At 42.3% G+C, this 19,850-nt stretch overlaps 1 protein-coding gene across 1 annotated transcript; it reads left to right on the top strand.

The window, feature by feature from the left end:
• The first annotated feature begins 18,019 nt into the window (after nt 1-18,019).
• On the top strand, nt 18,020-19,541 carry LOC130137884 (uncharacterized). The gene is made up of 3 exons (XM_056310393.1): nt 18,020-18,364; nt 18,480-18,594; nt 19,309-19,541. Exons 1-3 carry the CDS (start codon nt 18,020-18,022, stop codon nt 19,539-19,541), a joined length of 693 nt encoding a protein of 230 aa, XP_056166368.1.
• Nucleotides 19,542-19,850: the final 309 nt, after the last annotated feature.

Here is a 19,850-nt window from a genome sequence, read left to right as displayed (position 1 = left end):
AGGGTGATCCAATTTAATCCTGTTGGACATCCGGAATTCAAATTTGTGGGAAATCGAGGGGGACCCTCGATTCCATGGATTTCGTCGCTAGAAATGACTAAGTTATTGAACGAAGGGTGTCAAGGATTTCTAGCGGCTGTAGTCGATTCGACGGCTGAGGAGCCGAGGCTAGAGGATATAGTCGTAATGTGCGATTATCTCGATGTATTTCCTTAGGAATTGTCGGGATTGCCACCAGAAAGAGAAGTAGAGTTTGTAATCGAGTTGGCCCTTGGAATTGAGCCAATCTCGAAAGCACCTTATAGAATGTCGTTGTCGGAGTTAAATGTGCAAATACAAGAATTATTAGATAAAGGATTCATTCATCCAAGTGCGTATCCATGGGGAGCGTCAGTTTTATTTGTGAGGAAGAAAGATGGATCATTGAGGTTATGTATTGACTATAGGCAGCTAAATTAGGTGACGATCAAAAATAAATATCCCCTGCTGAGGATTGATGATTTGTTTGATCAATTACAAGGGGCTTCGGTGTTTTCTAAAATCGATTTGAGAACATGATATCATCAATTGAGGATTAGGAAGGAGGATATATCGAAGACGGCATTTAGGAAGAGGTATGGACATTACGAATTTACGATAATGCCGTTCGGATTGACGAACGCCCCTGCTGCCTTTATGGACCTAATGAATCGGGTGTTTAAAGAGTTCTTAGATCAATTTGTGATCGTTTTTCTAGATGACATATTGGTGTACTCGAAGAGTCTAGAGGAGCATGAATTTCACTAGAGTAGAGTGTTGCAAACTTTAAGAGAGAACGCATTGTATGCTAAGTTTAGCAAGTGCGAGTTTTGGCTCAATCGAGCAGCATTTCTCGGACACGTGATTTCTGGGGAAGGAATCTCAGTGGATCCAATGAAAATTGAGGCGGTAATGAAATGGTCGAGACCGACGACGGTAACAGAGGTTCGAAGTTTTCTAGGTTTGGCAGGATATTATTGTCGTTTCGTGGAAGAATTTTCGGTAATAGCAACACCGTTGACACATTTGTTGAAAAAGAAAACGAGATTTGAGTGGACCGACAAATGTGAAAGGAGTTTTCAGGAATTAAAGTATAGATTGACAACGGCACCGGTGTTGACTATTCCATCAGGACCTGGAAGATACGAAATTTATAGTGATGCGTCGTTGAAAGGACTGGGGTGTGTACTCATGCAAAATGGACAAGTAGTGGCCTACGCGTCAAGACAGTTAAGACCGCATGAGCTAAACTACCCGACGCATGATTTGGAATTAGCTGCTATAGTATTCGCTCTTAACATCTGGCGACACTATCTATGCGGAGAAAAGTTTCAAATATATACAGATCATCAAAGCCTCAAATATTTGTTTTCTCAAAAGGAGTTAAATATGAGGCAGCGTCGATGGATGGAATTGCTGAAGGATTACGATTGCGATATTTTATATCACCCCGGGAAAGCCAACCGGGTAGCTGATGTATTGAGTCGGAAGTCAAGTATCGCACATTTGATGGTTAAGGAATGGGCTTTTTTAGAAAAAGTGCGAGATTCGGAATTTAGATTTGAAGTAAGTCAAGTCTCGAGTCTACTAGCCACGCTAAGAATTGAACCGGAGATCCAAGCTAAGATTAGGACTTTACAGTCTACGGATCAAGAAATCCAAAGGATTATAGAGACGGATGATTCCAAGAGGAAGCCAGACATCTAGATATCCGAAGATGGGATATTGAAGTTTCGTGGACGATTATGTGTGCCTGACGATGCGGAACTTAAGGAAAAAATTTTATCGGAAGCGCATCGTAGTAGTTATAGCATCCACCCAGGTAGTACCAAAATGTATCAGAATTTTAGGCAGCATTATTGGTGGAATGGTATGAAGGTGGATATAGCTAGGCATGTGGCCAAGTATCTGACGTGCCAGCAAGTGAAAGCACAACATTGTAAGCCCGGATGGTTATTGCGACCTTTGGAAATCCCAGAATAGAAATGAGAACATATAACTATGGATTTTGTGACGGGATTACCAAGAAGCCAAAGATGCCATGATGCTATTTGGGTGATTGTCGATAGGCTGACAAAATCGGCACACTTTCTGACTGTACGAAAAGACTTCGCATTAGATAGATATGTTGAGTTGTATGTGCAACAAATAGTTCGATTGCATTGGGTGCCAATGACGATTACCTCAAATCGTGATCCTAGATTTACCGTCAATTTTTGGAAAAGTTTGCAGACAGCATTAGGATCAAAGCTGCAGTTTAGTATAGCTTACCATCCACAAACGGATGGCCAGTCTGAAAGGACGATTCAGACTTTAGAGGATATGCTCAGGACATGTGTATTGGATTTTCAGGGTAAGTGGGAAGAACAATTGCCCTTAGCAGAATTTGCGTATAATAATTGTTTTCAGCAGAGTATTGGAATTGTGCCATTTGAAGCACTATATGACAGGGCTTGTAGGACGCCCATGTGTTGGGACGAAGTAGGAGAAAGGAGTATAACCAGGCCAGAGTTAGTTCAACAGTCGATGGAAGCTGTTAAGGTAATTTGTGAAAGGCTGAAAACAGCTCAAAGCCGTCAGACGAGCTATGCAGACAAAAGGCGAAGACCTTTGGAGTTTCAAGTAGGGGATCACATATTTCTTAAAGTATCGCCCATGAGAGGTTTGTCCAGATTCGATAAGAAAGGGAAGTTTAGTCCGAGGTACGTGGGACCTTTTGAGGTTTTAGAAAGAATTGGAGACTTAGCGTATCGCCTTGCACTTCGGCCGAATTTATCGCAAGTGCATAATGTGTTCCACGTATCAATGTTGAGAAAATATGAACCGGACCCAACTCACGTGTTGAATTATGAGGAGATAGAAGTCGATGATAGGGTGTCATATGTCGAGAGACTTGTAAGGATTGAAGATTGGAAAGAGCGAATTCTAAGGAACAAGACAATCCCGATGGTCAAGGTTATTTGCGAACATCACGGGACAGAAGGCGCAACGTGGGAAGGTGAAGAGCAAATGCAACGTCAATACCCCTACTTGTTTGAGTAGTTAGTGTGATTTGTAAATTTCGAGGACGAAATTTTTATAAGGGGGAAAGAGTCGTGACATTCTAAAATCCGATCCACCTGGGATTTATGAAATGAGTAGTTTATGCACGTGCTTGTAGTTAGATCTCGCCCGGAATTGATCACTTCGGGAATACTAACCGTTAGGGAAAGGCTAATTAGGGATTTAAATTCGTGCGACCAAAGAACTCGGTCGTTAACCGACTTTCGACCATGAAAATCGTCGAGGTGACATTTTGAGCCACTGTAGGCCGATCCAAGGATAGCCAGGGATCAGTTCGCCATTGTCATATTAATGGATCGCGGATGATTCCGCTTGACCACGAAATGAATTGACGAATGACCCCAAACCTATACCAAACGATCGTGCCCGTCGGATCTAGCGATCGATCCTCACGATTAAATGACAACCGAGGTCGTCATGACCCGAGTAAACTTGTACGTGGCATGATTTAGTATCGGCCACGGGTCAGTAATGCGAATTTCCCCAAAAGCCACCCGTTAGTTTGAGATTTGCTCAAGTTGCGTTGTGTAAAATTTAGTCATTAAATTAGAGATCGAGATGTGCATTGAAAATTTAGAAAGTCACGATAGGACATTTGGACAATATTGTCATTTGCCCGGGTATCCTCGGATTTGCCCGAATCATTCAGAAAAATTTAATTTTTGCGAGAAATGGAAAATGACCATTTTACCCCTGGGAATTTGTTAAGGCCAATGTAAATTGGGAAGGGCATTTTGGTAATTTCGCCCTAGCCTTAGAATTAGAGATTTTTGGACAATTTTTCCCTTGGACTTTTTGAGAAATTCCCAAATTACCCTTGGATATTTTGGAAAAGATTTGATCCGGGCCGTCGATCTCAGGATAAGAATGAATCTCGGCCGTTGATTGGATTTGTGGGAGAGGGGCATGATGGTCATTTGGCCCCTCAATTATTGCCTTGGACTATTTAGTCCAACTTTCTCTCTCTCCCTTCATTCTCTCTCTCACCTCTCTCGGCTCCCTCCCCTCCCTCACCGATCGACCGCCCTCCCCCTTGCCGCGCCGTCGCTCGTCGGCCACCATCCGCCGTGCCACCGCCGTCCCGCCACCGAGCCACACCACCACCATCACGCCGTCCTTCTCTCTCTCTCTCTACCCTCCCGTGGCCGTGAACCGCAGCCAAGGAAGCCACCGCCAGCCGTCGCCGCTTGCCGTACGCCGTCCGCCGTCCGCCGTCGCCGCTCGCCGCTCGCCGCCGCCGAGTGCCACCGTGAGCCGCCGATCAGCCGTTCCCCCTTTCCACTTTAGCCGAGCTAGTCTAGAGTTCGGGTAAGTCACACCTTAAATTCTATTTAGGATTTCGGGTATCGACGGACGAATTAGGGGTGGAATCAGATTTAATTAGACGCAGTTTTGGCTAAATTAGTGGCTGTTTTGGGATTAATTTAGTGGATCGGTTTGAGAATTGATATTGACTTATTTTAGATGGTGAAATGATGATGTTTCCAGGCTGAGATGATGTGAATTTGGGTGCTGGAAATTGGGCTCGTATTGACGAGCGTACGGTTCGATTTAAGTGCAAGTGGTGTCGGTTGGGTGCGTTATATAGTGGCTGGATTGTGGCGCTATTTATGACTTGAAATGAGTGTGGACTTGCTGAATTTGTGCTCATTATGTGGCTATGATTATGGGCTGTAAGTGGCCTTGAATGTTCGTTGAATCGTGATTTGATTGATTGAAATATGAGTTGTTGTGTGCACGCATGGGCTGAGTTGCGTGGATTGCCAATTTGGCCATTTTAGGCTTTGTCTGAGTATGTGAAATGCGTGGAGTGGATGCGTGCATGAGCCGGATTTAATCCGCTAGTAATTAGGCTTGTTGGTGTGAGAATCGAGTGAGTAATGGAATGAGAAAGTGTATGGAATGTTGGGCATGAGGTTACGAAAATCCCTGAGGCGGTATTATTATGTGGGGAATTGGTCCGTCCTGAGGCGGTACGACTACGCGGGACGATGCCCGGTATTACCGGAGGACGGCTAACCTGAGGCGGTACCATTACGCGGGTTGTGTCGTAGGTGGTGGGTGTTGAGCCTGAGGCGGTACCACTACGCGGGCAAGATACATGGCCTAAGGCGGTACCATTACGCGGGCCCTGAAGTGTTGTTATGAGTTAGTCGCAGTGAACTTGAGGTAGTATTACTACGCGGGTCACTAGCGAGTCGAGAATGAGATAGTTGCAGTGAACCTGAGGCGGTACCATTACGCTGGTCACTGGCGAGTTGGGTAGAAAGAATATGATGAGGCCGGAACGAATGAATGAAACATATTTAGAATGTCTATGTGAGTGGAAATGGTGCTATTGAGACTAACGTGCAGGTTGCACGCTGGAAAGGCCCAGGTAAGCATTAATTGTGTGCCTGCTGTGTGATGGCTGAGTGTGATTGTGGTTGTGTTTGTCTGGAGGTACGTGATAGCCTAGGTAGGGTTTAGGGGTGTACTTATTGAGATGTAATCTCATGGTTGTTTCAACTAAAAATTTCAGAACCCCGGCCTGAGCAATGGATCTTCCACCACCGCCACCTGAACGTTTTGGAGTACCGATGTACACCGACCACAATGTCGTAGAGTATCCTATAATTGATCATATGACCTGGATCAAGCATACCACGGTAGTCTAGGTAGACGTATGATTACCCCTTTGGCAGGCCCATACCTATACCGCTTGGTTCTTTCGAGACGGGGTAGATGAGTTTGGCCTGTCCGCGGATTTGATGTCCCCTTTGACGGTGTTGGAGATTGGGACCCGGCAGCCATACCCCCTCCCGACGGCGAGATGACGAGCCTAGAGAGTAGTCTGGCACAGTCTGGACTCCAGCAAGCGCCTGCAGCACCTGAGCCTTCGGGGGCCGAGCATGAACCAGAGCCGGAAGAATCCCAGGCGGGGTACGATCCGATGGACGTGGACCTCGAGGTAATACCCGAGGAAGAACCCGAGGCAGAACCTGAAGAGGCCCCAGAAGAAGAGCCTGAAGAAGAACCGGAGCACATACCTGAGTATGAGCAATGGATTGACCCCGAGTTTGTGCCAGAGGACGAGTCTGATGAGGAGCCAGTCGAGGAGGAGCGAGACGAGGTTCTAGCGGAGTCGGGTGATATAAACAACCCGATCGAGATCGAGGTCGAACCGGAGTTTTCAGAGGAGTAGACAGTTCAGGGGGACTCAGACTCGAGTGCTGAAGAATCAAACTCGGAGTGAACGCCAAACAGAGGGCGTAGGGGCTAGTGTGGGGATTGGGAATAGGTTTTTTTGAGGTGTTCTATTTTTGGTGATAGGGTACCCAGGCTATCGATCCTTTTTTATGTCGGTGGTTAATAGTGTAGAAGTTCGGTGTGCTTGTGTATATTGTGGTTTGTAAATTGTGGATATTATATAAGTTTGAATCAGTAATGGATGTGGTTAATTTCCCCTGTTTACCCCAGTTATTATGGTCTGGGTATTGATTGTGGCTTTCGCTAATGGATGTAAATCTCTGATAAGTTGGATTGGGTCGGCGATACCCTGGGACATCGCATTATTCGACCAGAGAAGTGTGTTGCGTGCTCGAAGGGGTTCGGGGCATGACATCATAGTTCAACATCCAAATGTCAAAATGCACACCAAATCTCAACATATCAAAAACAAATATCAATCACAGAAACAAATAACTCAGAAAGACTAATTGATTGGAAGATATTTAATCAATTTGACTGATTTGCTAGATGGGCTGATAGTCTAGAGGGTTCAGATGATGAAGGTCCAAAAGGTGTAGGTGGGAAAGGCACTTGTACTATACTGAAGCAGGAAAGTTGATTCAATCGTTGCTCAATATTTGATGAGAGCTGATTAATTTTTCCTTCAATGTTTGCAGTGTGAATTGCTACAATTTGTACATCAGTTCTGACTTGTATCTTCAGATTGTTGATTCTTACTTCCATCAAGTCCTTCAGCTCCTAGATTCCTTCTTTAAGTTCATTTCTGAGTTCCCTGACTTCATTCTAAATAGCTACTTGCCTCTACCTCAGATCTGTAATAGCTGCATGATCTGACATAGATTATGAGATATTATATGCAGAGGGAGTGTTGGTAGTCTGAATGTCAACAGATTCTACTTGCTTCTCTTTTCCTTTCTGTTGAGCTTCAGATGGAATATTTTCATGTTCATCTCCTTCAAGAGAGAAATCTGCAGATGTTGCTTCCGAAGGGTCTGCCTCTTATGCACTCTGAATTTGCTCCTCCTGAATGTCATCCAGTTCAAAGCTATTTTCCTCGACATTTTGAGCATTATCTTGCTCATACTCATCCTGCGTTTCAGCCTCTATGACATTTTCATGCTCAAGCTCTCCCTGTCTCCTAGAGGGTCCTTCTCCGAAGAATTGAATATCGTCAATTTCTTTCTCTGCATTGGCCATTTGCTCTTGCTGATTCTCCATCACAATTTTGTTGATGAGGTCACTAAGTGATTGGATCAAGCTTTCATCCTCATCTCTCAGCCTTTGAATTTCTAGCTGAGTTGCAGCATGCCTATCTACATGAGCTTTATGCTTGGCTTCTACATTAAGTAGCCATTGCGTAAACCTTATTTCCTCAAGGCTTCTGTCATCAGCTAGAGATTGCTCATCAGATTTTTCATCTAATATCTCCATCTCATCAGAATTACTGGCCACAGCTTGTCTTCTTTTTGCTGGTCTGTCTAAATTTGAGGCAGTCTGCTTCACTTTTTTCTTTCTCACTAGAGGTTCGATCGACTCCTCCTCATCAGGTTCGAGAATTATATTAACAGAGCCCTTGTTATGTTCACTTATCAGCTCTACTGGAACAATTTTACTCTTCTTATCCTTCCAACTTTCTCCATCAAACCTATATCCCATTTTGGTCATCATAAGTTCTCATACAGTCATGGTTTTAAGAGGTTTGCCTTTTAGTTTTGCAGGAATGAAAATTTTTAAGTACTAAAAAATAGCAGTGATCAAAGCTCCATAAGGAAGTTTACCTTTACTCTTATTGACAGATATGTACATTTGTAGAAGGATCAAATGGGACAAAGAAATAGGAAAGGTGTTCTGAATTGCCCATATCAACTTTGCCTCATATCTAGAGATATCAGTTTTAGAAGATCCTTTGGATCTGAGACAGTTTATGATGATTTTGTGCAACACAATGGAGTTGAGAGGAAAAAAAATGTAAGATACATGAGATGTTGAACCTCTGACAAAAGATGAGTTACCAGACAAAGATTGGTATGCCGAATCATAAATAGTAGGAATAAAAGAAAATTCAGTATGTGTTACTCCTAGGATAGCTAAAAGATTAAAGGCTGTTAACTTATAATCATTTTGAAAAACAGAAAATTCGTTCTCAATAGGAAAATTGAAGTATAAATTAGAATAGAAGTAGGCAATGAGTTCAGGGTAAACCTTGTGTGAGAGAGAACACATTCTCTGAAAATCAAGATTCTCAATCAGCTTATGAATCTTGATATTGAAATTTTCGAAGAAATTGAAGTCTACTATCCTATTATTCATGACTCCTCTAGCTAAGAGAGAGTTGTAAGCAATATGATGTGTTTTGTTTCTGAACAAACTATCTTTTTTCTTATCATCAGGGGGAATACCAGAAATAGGCACAAACTCAATGTATAATTTCTCGTCATTGTCCTCCTTTCTGGGGTCAATGTTCTTCCTTTTCTCTCCAGTCTGGAGTTCCTCCTCACCAACAAGTTCATCTGCACCAACATTCGACTGTTCCCTTATTTTCTCTTTTCATTTTCTAGATATCCATTTCTTCTCTGTCATTGGGGTTTCCTTAACATTAGATGTGTCTTTAAGTACAATACCCTTTTCAGCAACATGTGTTTTTCCACTCCTCATACCCCTTTCATATTCTTCCACAATTTCTCGTTCAAACAGAAAACCTAGTGTCTTACATACCGCATTGACAGTGCTCTGATCACTTCGATTTTCTCAAAGTATTTTGATGGCCTTTATCAGTTGCCTTGCTCTACCAAAACGATCACGTTCATGGACAGGGATTCTCGGAGATTTCTTACCTTCAGACGACTCCTTGTTAGAACCCGTGTTGGAGATGTCGATCTTCTCTGGTTCTCCATCGTGTTTTGCCCTAGTGAACATTCCGGCGAGACGATTTGATCTTCTAGAGCCCTTGGTTCCTTTCTTCGATTCATAGGTCGACTTAGGCATCAATGAAGAAATTTTAGGTTTCGGAAGAGAAAGATAGGATTTTTGGGGTTTCAGTGAGGAAATTGTGTGTTCGTGAGAGAGTGAAAACAAGAAAGAAGAAGAAGGGTTTAAACCGAGAAACACAACATATCAATTCTTATAAAACCCTTCTTCTTTTTTTGGAAACTGTCAACTGATAGTTAATGTAAATTTTGGAAATTGTTTTCCAAAAATTTTGGGATTTTAATTCTCAAATGGTATCATTCAATACAACTTATTTCAAACAATCATATTATTCAAATATATGAGAGATACATACCTTTTATGAGATGAATTGCGCACCAAAACCAAACGCTTCAAATATGTGCTTGATCAAATAAGTCATCAGATGGAATTTGAGTTTATACTGTACAGCTCAATAAAGTGAGTTAATAATGTTTAGTTTATCTCTAATAAGCTCGAAACTTTTCTTTTCTAGAGGTTTTGTAAAAATGTCAGTCAATTGCTGTTTAGTGTCTATAAATTGAACATTAATATCTCCTTTTAGAACATGATCACGGATAAAATGATGCTTAATATCAATATGCTTAGCTCTTGAATGCAGAATAGGATTTTTGGTCAGATGAATGGCGTTGGTATTGTCACACTTGATCTCCACAGTTGAGTCTTTGACGTTGAAGTCTCTCAATTGTTGCTTCATCCAAAGAATTTGAGCACAGCAACTTCCAAGTGAAACGTATTCCGCTTCCGTTGTAGAAAGAGCTACGGTTTGTTGCTTCTTTAAATACCATAAAACAAGCATGTGTCCTAACAATTGACACGTTCCAAAAGTACTCTTCCTGTTTATCTTGCAACCAGCATAATTAGCATCAGAATATCCAATGAAAGTAAAATTTGATCCCTTTGGATACCACAACCCAAGTTTAGGGTTGGTGTCAACGTATTTGATAATTCGTTTGACTACAGTAAGATGAGATTCCTTTGGTTCTAACTGAAATCTTACACACAAATAAACACTGAACAGAATATTTGGTCTTGAAGCAGTTAAATATAAAAGTGAGCCAATCATGCTTCTATATAAATATAACGTAGAATACTGTAATTACAAGTATGTAAGATCGAAGCTCTATTCACACTTTGGAATTCTCGATTCTGGTTATTCTTCTTGCACTCCTTTTATACTCCTCTATGTCCAATCTATCCGTTGGACAGTTTTCAGAGGATTGATCTCCAAATCAACCCGTTGGAGAATCTTCCCAAAAGAATATGCATAGCTGTTAGAAGAAGAACCATTATCTCCGGGTAATTTGATCTCCCATACAATCAAATCAAGGTTTCCATAAGTGTAGTTCTTCATGTTTTGTGATTGCCAATTAGGATATCTTGATAAATTAATTTGATTGTCCTGCATAAACTTGCTAAAAATAACACTTATTGAATCTGACGAGAAATTATGAGTCTGATAACAAAATCCTTTCATCGACTAAGTCTGATGACTTAGTATTTACCTACATCAAATAACTTAAATGTAATTGTGATCAGAAAAAGATTGCTTTGTCTTTCTTCAAAACTAATTAGGATTTTCCTCAATAGGTGGGTTGTGTAGTGCCTCGCCTTGCGCAATCTGGATTTTTCAGTTTCGAGAGTAAAAAAGAAATATTCAGTTTCTAAAAAAATCCGTCCCATGGTCTATGGCCTAGTGTCTCCCCTTTCATAGGAGTGGCCCACCAGTCTTTTCTTAGGTCGATCAGAAACCTAAAATTCTAGATGTTATGGGGAAATCAACCAGTCACCTAAAGGTCAACTGGCCGCCAAAATCAAATATATACATTTGTTGGTTCGATTATGCATGAGTAAGGTTGAGCACCCCATTTTGAGATCCATTTCGACCTTTCGATATCACATTCTTTGATTAAAATATAAATATATGCATGTAACTAAAAATTTAGTCATTCACCCAGTTGGAATCATGTGACAATTAACAACTCGAGGATGTACGTATGTGGCGAACTTGGTGCCTCCTGAGATGGCCCGTCCAACTTGATGAGTTGTATAAAAATCGTTGTCCCTAAAACGTGCAAACAGCGTGTTGTCCTTGATCCTTGTTAACTTTGCGTCGATTATCCGCCACATATCAGACGTCTTTTTTTCTTTATAGGGGGATCAATTAAAATTGTACTTTCCAAGAAAAAAACACTAGATAGCTTTCACCCAAGCATTGTTACTTGTACCAAAAAATAATTTACTAAAAAAAGTGCCAAATTCAAGACAATTACTCAATTCATGGCCTCGGATGGACCTCGATCTAAGGTCGTGGCAGAGAGACACGGTTTTTGGTGGCTTTGGTTGCGGTGGTACATTTTCGATAGGGCTAAGCACCAACTTAAGATTAAGAAAAGCACGGCTCAAATAGATTACCAAGCAAAGCAATAATAGGTTGTCAAAATGAATGTTTAGAATTAATTCTTTATTGCGACGTTCAACAGAGACTCGATATGTCACGCCCCGAACCCTACGGCACACGAGCATCGATAGTGTATATGTTCACTATCGACGTTCAACCGAGGTCGATTCGAGTGCGACGTCCCAGGACGTGTCGCCGACCCAACAACCAATCAAAGTACAAGGCACATGCGGAAGCAACGTAAACACCCAAACCAATCATACACGAGACCAAGGGTAGAACAATCAACATGACTACAAATATACATTTGCATTAACAGGGTGAACATATACATTATTCATTTACAGCCCACGCTCAAAAATCAAAAGCGGGTCAATGGTCACTACTGACAAAAAGGGGTAAGTGGCCCGGGCGGTCAGGGTTACTAAGACTAGAAGGGGCACCGGTCAAAAAGGTACTGGCCCGATCTAACTAGGGTCTAACATCTACTCTAAGGCTCCCAGTCTGGGTCAGAACTCGACGAGTCGGAAGAACTCTCGGACGACTCCGGCTTGGACTCCATGGACTCCAAATCGGTATTGACCCCGGATGACTCCTCGTCTAAACCGTCCTCCTCATGCACTGCCTCCAACTCGAGGTCCAGCTCCATCGGCTCTGGCTCATCCTCCAAATCCATCGGCTCCGGGTCTGGGTCCCTATCCTCCGGCTCCTCCTCCATCTGCTTTGGTTCGTCCATCTCCCAAACCTCCGGCTCGTGCCCTAAGTCAGCACTAGAGCTCTCCTCGGACGCATGGTCAGGGCTCACCAAATCCCCATCGGGACACTGAGGGTCAACATCCCCTGACTCGCTGAACGGGACCTCAAAAGATCGAAGGGGCCCGTAAGTCCCGGTAAGATCCCTGGTACACCACCCTATGTACCCGTGGGCCTGGTCAAGCTGCTCGCCCGCATCAACCCAAACTGTAGACAGATATCTAACATAAAAATCCCCGTTCCCTGCGGGGTACACCGTCTCCTCCCGGTCTGTCCGGTAAGGGATCCCAAAACGAATAGGTATTGCAGACATCTCAAGGCCGGGGGTCTGAAAAGATGGTTTATACAACAGTGAGAATAATCTCAGTGAGTAGGCCCCCTAAACCTAAACTAGCCTAACATGCATCTCCTGACAAGCACCAAACAACACACTATCCAAAACATAAATGACTTAGGCCCTCGGGCCCAAATCTAATACTTACTTGGCCCTGCAGGTTAGGCACTTTATAAATTCACAATAATCACACAGAACCCAATCGTGTCACATGCACACATCGCTTGGTCACAACGCATGTCATGCATATGCTCGTGCTCATACTCGTGCTCATGTCTCAACAATGCACTTCGTACACTTGCACTCTTGCACACTTGCAATTACCAATTCTCCTCCGACCCGCGTAAAACGCATCAGGTCTATCACTTCGAGATCGATCTCTGACCTGCGTAAAACGCATCAGGCTCATGACACAAAACCCGCGTAAAACGCCTCAGGTTGGTCATCTTCCGGTAGTCCGGGCATCGTCCCGCGTAACACGCCTCAGGACGGGTTCAATACCCCGCGTAAAACGCCTCAGGGCTTTATGTGATCACACATTCACAATCACCAATTATTATCTGAACCCCGCGTAAAACGCATCAAGGCATTTTAGATGATCACATGCTCATGTCATTCGTGCATACTCGCATATGCACATGTCATGCCAAGGTTCGAGATGCACACTCCTAACAAGCACCAAACAACACACTATCCAAAACATAAATGACTTAGGCCCTCGGGCCCAAATCTAATACTTACTTGGCCCTGCAGGTTAGGCACTTTATAAATTCACAATAATCACACAGAACCCAATCGTGTCACATGCACACATCGCTTGGTCACAACGCATGTCATGCATATGCTCGTGCTCATACTCGTGCTCATGTCTCAACAATGCACTTCGCACACTTGCACTCTTGCACACTTGCAATTACCAATTCTCCTCCGACCCGCGTAAAACGCATCAGGTCTATCACTTCGAGATCGATCTTTGGCCTGCGTAAAACGCATCAGGCTCATGACACAAAACCCGCGTAAAACGCCTCAGGTTGGTCATCTTTCGGTAGTCTGGGCATCGTCCCGCGTAACACGCCTCAGGACGGGTTCAATACCCCGCGTAAAACGCCTCAGGGCTTTATGTGATCACACATTCACAATCACCAATTATTATCTGAACCTCGCGTAAAACGCATCAAGGCATTTTAGATGATCACATGCTCATGTCATTCGTGCACACTCGCATATGCACATGTCATGCCAAGGTTCGAGATGCACACTCATAGCCATAAAGTTCACACTTGGGCATTCAAGAATTTCACAATGAGCATTCAATTGCACAACACCACTTGTTCAATTCACAACGCAATATGCTCAATTCAATATATCACGAGCCTAACTAATTAAATCATCCAGTCCAGCCATGGCACAAACTTGACACACGAAAACACGAAATTAAATCATTAAAATTCACAAGTCCATGACCCCCAAGGCTCCCTCAAGTCACGGCCACATAAATACTCAACATGGCATCAAACTACTAACGTAAATTCGCGTTCAATTCAACCTCCTCATGGTCCGCTCACAAAACACGCGACGATTTCCACTAAGGCCATGATTAATCAAATATGGCCCGGATTCAATCCACACTAAATCAGCCATGAACAGCCCACCTTAGGCCACTAAATTCACTTCCAAATCACCACATTAGACCACAAGAATTACCATGAAAACAACCACCATGCGGTCCACAAATTACATCCGCCAAATCCACAATTTCGCCCAAATCAAGGCTCCTAAGCTCAGCCACCGCACAGCATTATATGGGCCACTAAACCTCAATTAAATTATCATCATAAGCCACCAAATGAGTCACAATATCAGCCCCTAACATTCTCCACCATTTAACCCCTAAATTACCCTAATTAACCCCTAAAACTCATCTAGAAATGTAGATTAGCCTAACTAGGGTTTAGGGTTGTACTCACTTGAATTCCTAAGCTCCCAACTAAGCCGAACAGGTGGGGAGAATGGGCGGGCTGAGTTGAGGCACGGCGGCTCCTCGGCGGCAGTTCAAACGGCGGAGAGGGGAGAGAGAGACACGGCGAGAGGGAGAGGAGAGGGGGATGGGGCGGTGATGGTGAGGCGAGATGGGTGGTCGGCGGTGGCCCCGGCTCCGGCGAGCGGCGGCTTGCTCCGGCGAGCGGCTTCACGCGGCCGAGCAAGGAGACCGGCGAGAGGGAGAGCTCACGGGAGAGGGAGAGAGGAGGGGATGGCCGGTGGTGATGGGAGGAAATGAGGGGGAGAGAGAGAGACTAGAGAGTGTATAGAGAGAGTGAGTGAGTAGACTGGTTGAGCTACTAACCCACAAATGACCATCATGACCCCTAATCCAAGGGTTGGGATTAATCTAGACAAAATATCTAAGGGCATTATGGTCCTCAATTTCCAGCATTATTGGGCTGAAACAAGCTAATATAAAACCCCAAAATATTCCCCAAATAATCCCAAAATTCGGAATCCAAGCTTAGGGCACAAGGGCAAAACGGTAATTTTCCGGTCCCGGGTCGAATTTCCAATTTTCGACTCTACTAATCCCAAATATGATTGGCCACATAAAAATGACATCGTCCTTGCAAAAATAGTCGCGCACGCTCACGAAATTCGACACCGAAGTCCGGACTCAATTCCACGATCGATTTAGCTCAATTTGCAGTTTTAGCGTCTCTCACTAACGGGCGGCTATTTAGGGGTTACGCGTATCGACCTAGGGTTACTCGAGTCGTGACGATGTCGATTTCCCAGAGAACACGAGGATTTATCACTAGTCCCGGGGGTCGCGGTCGTTCAGAATAAATTCGGGATCGTTCGCCGCGCGCGTACTCTTGGTCGTGCGGAATCACCCGCTATCCGATCGTACGCTGTCGGCCAAACCAAATCCGTCACCCTCCTTGGACCGGCCCACATTGGCACAAAATATTCTCTCGTCGTATCTCGGAATCGGACTCAATTCACGGTCGAGTTCTTGTGTCCACGCACCGTTTTCCTAGTTAGCCTTTCCCTATTGGTCAGTATCCCGAGAATGATCAGTTCCGAGCGAGACTTACTAAAACGAAATGAGAAATAAATCAATTTCATTGATTACGAAAGTGGGTCGAATTCGGGACGTTATACGATGTTGTCGGTTTCTTGATTGCCGTACATATTTTCTAAAGTCCCTATTTTTAGTAAAATCACTACCTGCTCTGTAAGATTAAATCGTGAAATCTCCAACTATAAAAAAAGATGCTAAAAAATATCACCCATCTTTTTGTAAGTGATAAACAAATTGAACAAGACCTTAGTGGTATAAAAATAGGTCTACAATGGAAAACTTCACTACCCCTATTTTAAATTACACTATAGTTCAATAATGTCTTTTTCATATCAAACAGTTAAAAACGTAACACAAAAGCTAATAAATAAAATTCACTAATATGCCATCAAGGCACAAAAAAAAATTACTAATAAGAAAACCTAAAATAAATCATCAGCTGTCATCTCGACATCTTGATTGAGATTGTAACTGGTCCCATTGACCTTCCTAATCAAATTCATTATCAAACACAAAATCAGTATTAATACTACCAACAAATTTGTCGCTGAAGTGCTATATGGAGTTTGGGGTTAAATATTTTAGGCTAGGCTTTACTAATTTCGGCCCAAATTTAATTTTTGTATGGGCTACTTTTGTGAATTAACGTGCAGGAATAAAATTTTATGATCTTGACGGGCAATCTAAAATGGTTTTATCTGTAATCCAATTTCAGTATGGTTGAGATCGTTTAGTACATTTGCTATGATCTAAATCACTATCGTAGGTCATCAATCGTATGATATAAATCATGATTCTAATAACCATGTTACCATATGCTACTAGAACCCGATCCGAAGTGTTTTCTATCAATTGGAGTGCTCTACCTATTTGAACATATATACTAGTAGTAAATCTGTGCCTTCGGCACGATAGGAATATTGATAATTATTTTGCCTAATCCTTTAGTTCATATTTAAAAAGTAGAAAATAATAAATAAGTAAAGAATTCATATTTTTTTTGTTTTTGTTTGAAAATGTGGTATTTTGCAACAATTTATCGTCAAAACGTGCTTACTTTCTTTATTAGTAACATGAGGGATATGCATTGAGCATATGGTTTTATAATCTTATGAAGAAAAACATTCAAATATGTAAGACATTTTTCAAAAGAGTTTGAGACATCACGTGGTGAATTTACATTAGTTTGGAAACACATAGATAGTTTGATAAATAACTTGATAAATAACAATTACTATGTCATGTCAAGAAATTTACAATACATGAACATTAGGTAAAAGTTAAATTAAGTGCGAATATGTGACTGGGGCATATGAGGGATTACCAATTTAAAAACTAGAGGTTATCCGTTCAAATCCCATCAACAACGTGCGAATTACTCCATGCCAGGGGCACTGCACGTACTAAAAATCTAAACCTAAATGGTTCATGGGACTTACAGAATATTCCATGGATCAAGAAATCGGGTCTCCACCCTCGTGACCCAACATTATAAAGAAAAAAAATTTCATTCAAATTAAATGTGGGATCTTTGTGTAGTTAGTTCGTAAATAATATTTACATTACAATATTGTCCATTATATTGAACATACCATTACAATTTATTTCTAACGATAATACACGTGCCGTTTTTCATGATATAAGTAAATATCATATATATTGCAATATTTTCATTCATACGGAGCATTGCATGTAATAACACATTACAAACAAAGCCCAGAGATGCTTGGACATGCTTGGATGGACTTATTGAAAGTATTCATGACATTGTCTCCGAATTTAAAAACTATTTTCTTTCAAAAGTTTACTAAAAGATTTTACACAACTCTAAATAGATTTCAAATATCAATATGTTTAACTCAAAATCATTAAGGTGAATAACATTATTTAAAAGTCAAATCTAAAAAATTACAAGTAAAAAGTAAAAGTACAAAACAATGTTTAACTATGTTTATCCCATTGAAAATTTTGTCAAATAAGCAGCACAACATGCATTTTTTATAAATTTTTAAGATAAGATTTAAGATTATAGAAATATCTTTTAATAGATAAAAATTGTGAAGTAACTCTTATAGTCGAAGTAACAAGCGGACTCTGCCTAGTTATCACAAAACCTTATCACATTCGTGCAGTGGAGCTTTAGGGGGTTCTCCAAGTTCAATCAAAGAGACTCTTCATTATGGAGAAGTTCATCTTTTTAGCATTTCTAGATGTTCTGTTCGCTTCCTTATTGATGTTTCAGCCCATCATTTGTTCCAGCAACTTCACTGATCAAGAGGCTCTCCTCCACTTCAAATTGGCGACCGAAGTCGACCCGACAACACGATCAAAGGTGGCAATCGGACTGTGGAAGCTAACTTCTGTGAATGGACGGCAGCAACCGCAGGCAGAGAGTCACGACTTTAGACCTCTCCTCCACCGGTCTCCAGTGAAAAGTCTCTCCTTACCTTGGCAATCTCTCATTCTTGGCTTCTCTTTGATCTTTGCAACAACAGTTTCTATGCCACGGTTTCAGATAAAAACGGTACTTTACGCCGCCTGAAAGACCCGGTACTCCAGTCAAACCAGTTCAAAGGAAACATTCCTCCTCACTTAACGCTGTGCCAAAATCTTGAATTGATGTCACTTGCTGTGAATAGGCTAACGGTGGCATATCGAGAGAATTTGGCGCCTTCCCAAAGTTGCAACAACAGTTTAGTGGCTTCAACAACTTACAGGGTCAAATTCTGAGCTTCCTGGGCAGCATATCCACAGGTTCGATTCCTTTTGACACTTTTCAGTAGGTCGCTCATAAGTGTCAGGTTGACGTATAATGATCTTTCGGGGAGTCTTCCCTCCAATCTATGCTACCGCTGGCCTGACATTCAGAAGCTTTTGCTGTCTGAAAACCAATTCAGTGGCCTGTTACCAGAGACACTAACCCAATGCAAAGTGCTTGCAAAAGCTGCAGGAGCTCCATCTCGGTCCAAACAACTTGACTGGTACGATACATCGAACCATCAGTAACATGTCAAGTTTGGACCAACTGTACATAGAATATAACTGCATCGGAGGTGACACTCAAAGTGAGATTGGCATTTTTGTCAATCTGAATGAAATGAGCCTTCAGGATAATTTGCTAACAGGCAAAGTGCCTCAAGAGGATTTCAATATTATTTTGCTCCAACTGCTTTCTTTGATGGACAATTCCCTCTCCGGAAGCCTTCCCTCAGGTAGCGATCTAAGCCTTCCGAATTTGGAAGAAATCTTTCTAGCAAACAATGGCTTTGCCAACAACATCCTGAAGTATTTTTCGAACCTAATTTTTATTGATGCCGGGATCAATCAACTCAGCGGACTAATACCTATGAGTTTGGGCAACTTGAAGAACCTTAGATACTTCACAGTTCAGTCTATTAGCTAACAGGAGAGACTTGTGGTTCGGAGCTCAGTTTTCTCTCTGCTTTGTCTAATTGCCAATCCCTGCAGACCTTGGTTCTGGAAGAAAACTGGCTTTGTGGCTCCACACTGGAATCTATCAAAAACTTCTCAACTTCCCTACAAATTCTAGTCACTCCCCATTGTCAAATAACAGGTCACATTCCCAATTAAATGGGTTTCTTGAAGAGCTTGACTTTCTACAGTTGAGCGATAACAATCTAGACGGCAACATCCTGTCATCTATTGGAGGACTACAACAGCTTGCAAAGGCTGTACCGTGATAACGGCCATCTCGAGGGACCGATTCCCCTTGAGATATGCAACTTGACAAGTTTAGGATAGTTGCTGCTCCAGCAAAATAGTATATCAGTGTCCATCTTAAATTGCATTGGAAACAACTGGTCAGTCCGTGGAGCCTTCAAGAACTCATATTCCTCAATAGTCACAATTCTTTCAATGGATGACTACCACTTGAGATGGGGAAAATGACAGCTATAGAGAGCAATGATCCTTCTTGGATCGACTTAACAGCGCCATACCAAGTTCCATCCAGGAGTTGAAGAGCCTTGCTTCTCTTAACTTGTCAAAGA

This window comes from Syzygium oleosum, unplaced genomic scaffold (assembly GCF_021117445.2).
Source record: "Syzygium oleosum isolate NSW1041296 unplaced genomic scaffold, Sole_v2.1 Sole_v2.04, whole genome shotgun sequence".
NCBI lineage: Eukaryota > Viridiplantae > Streptophyta > Magnoliopsida > Myrtales > Myrtaceae > Syzygium > Syzygium oleosum.
This window is presented reverse-complemented; position numbering and strand designations above follow the sequence as displayed.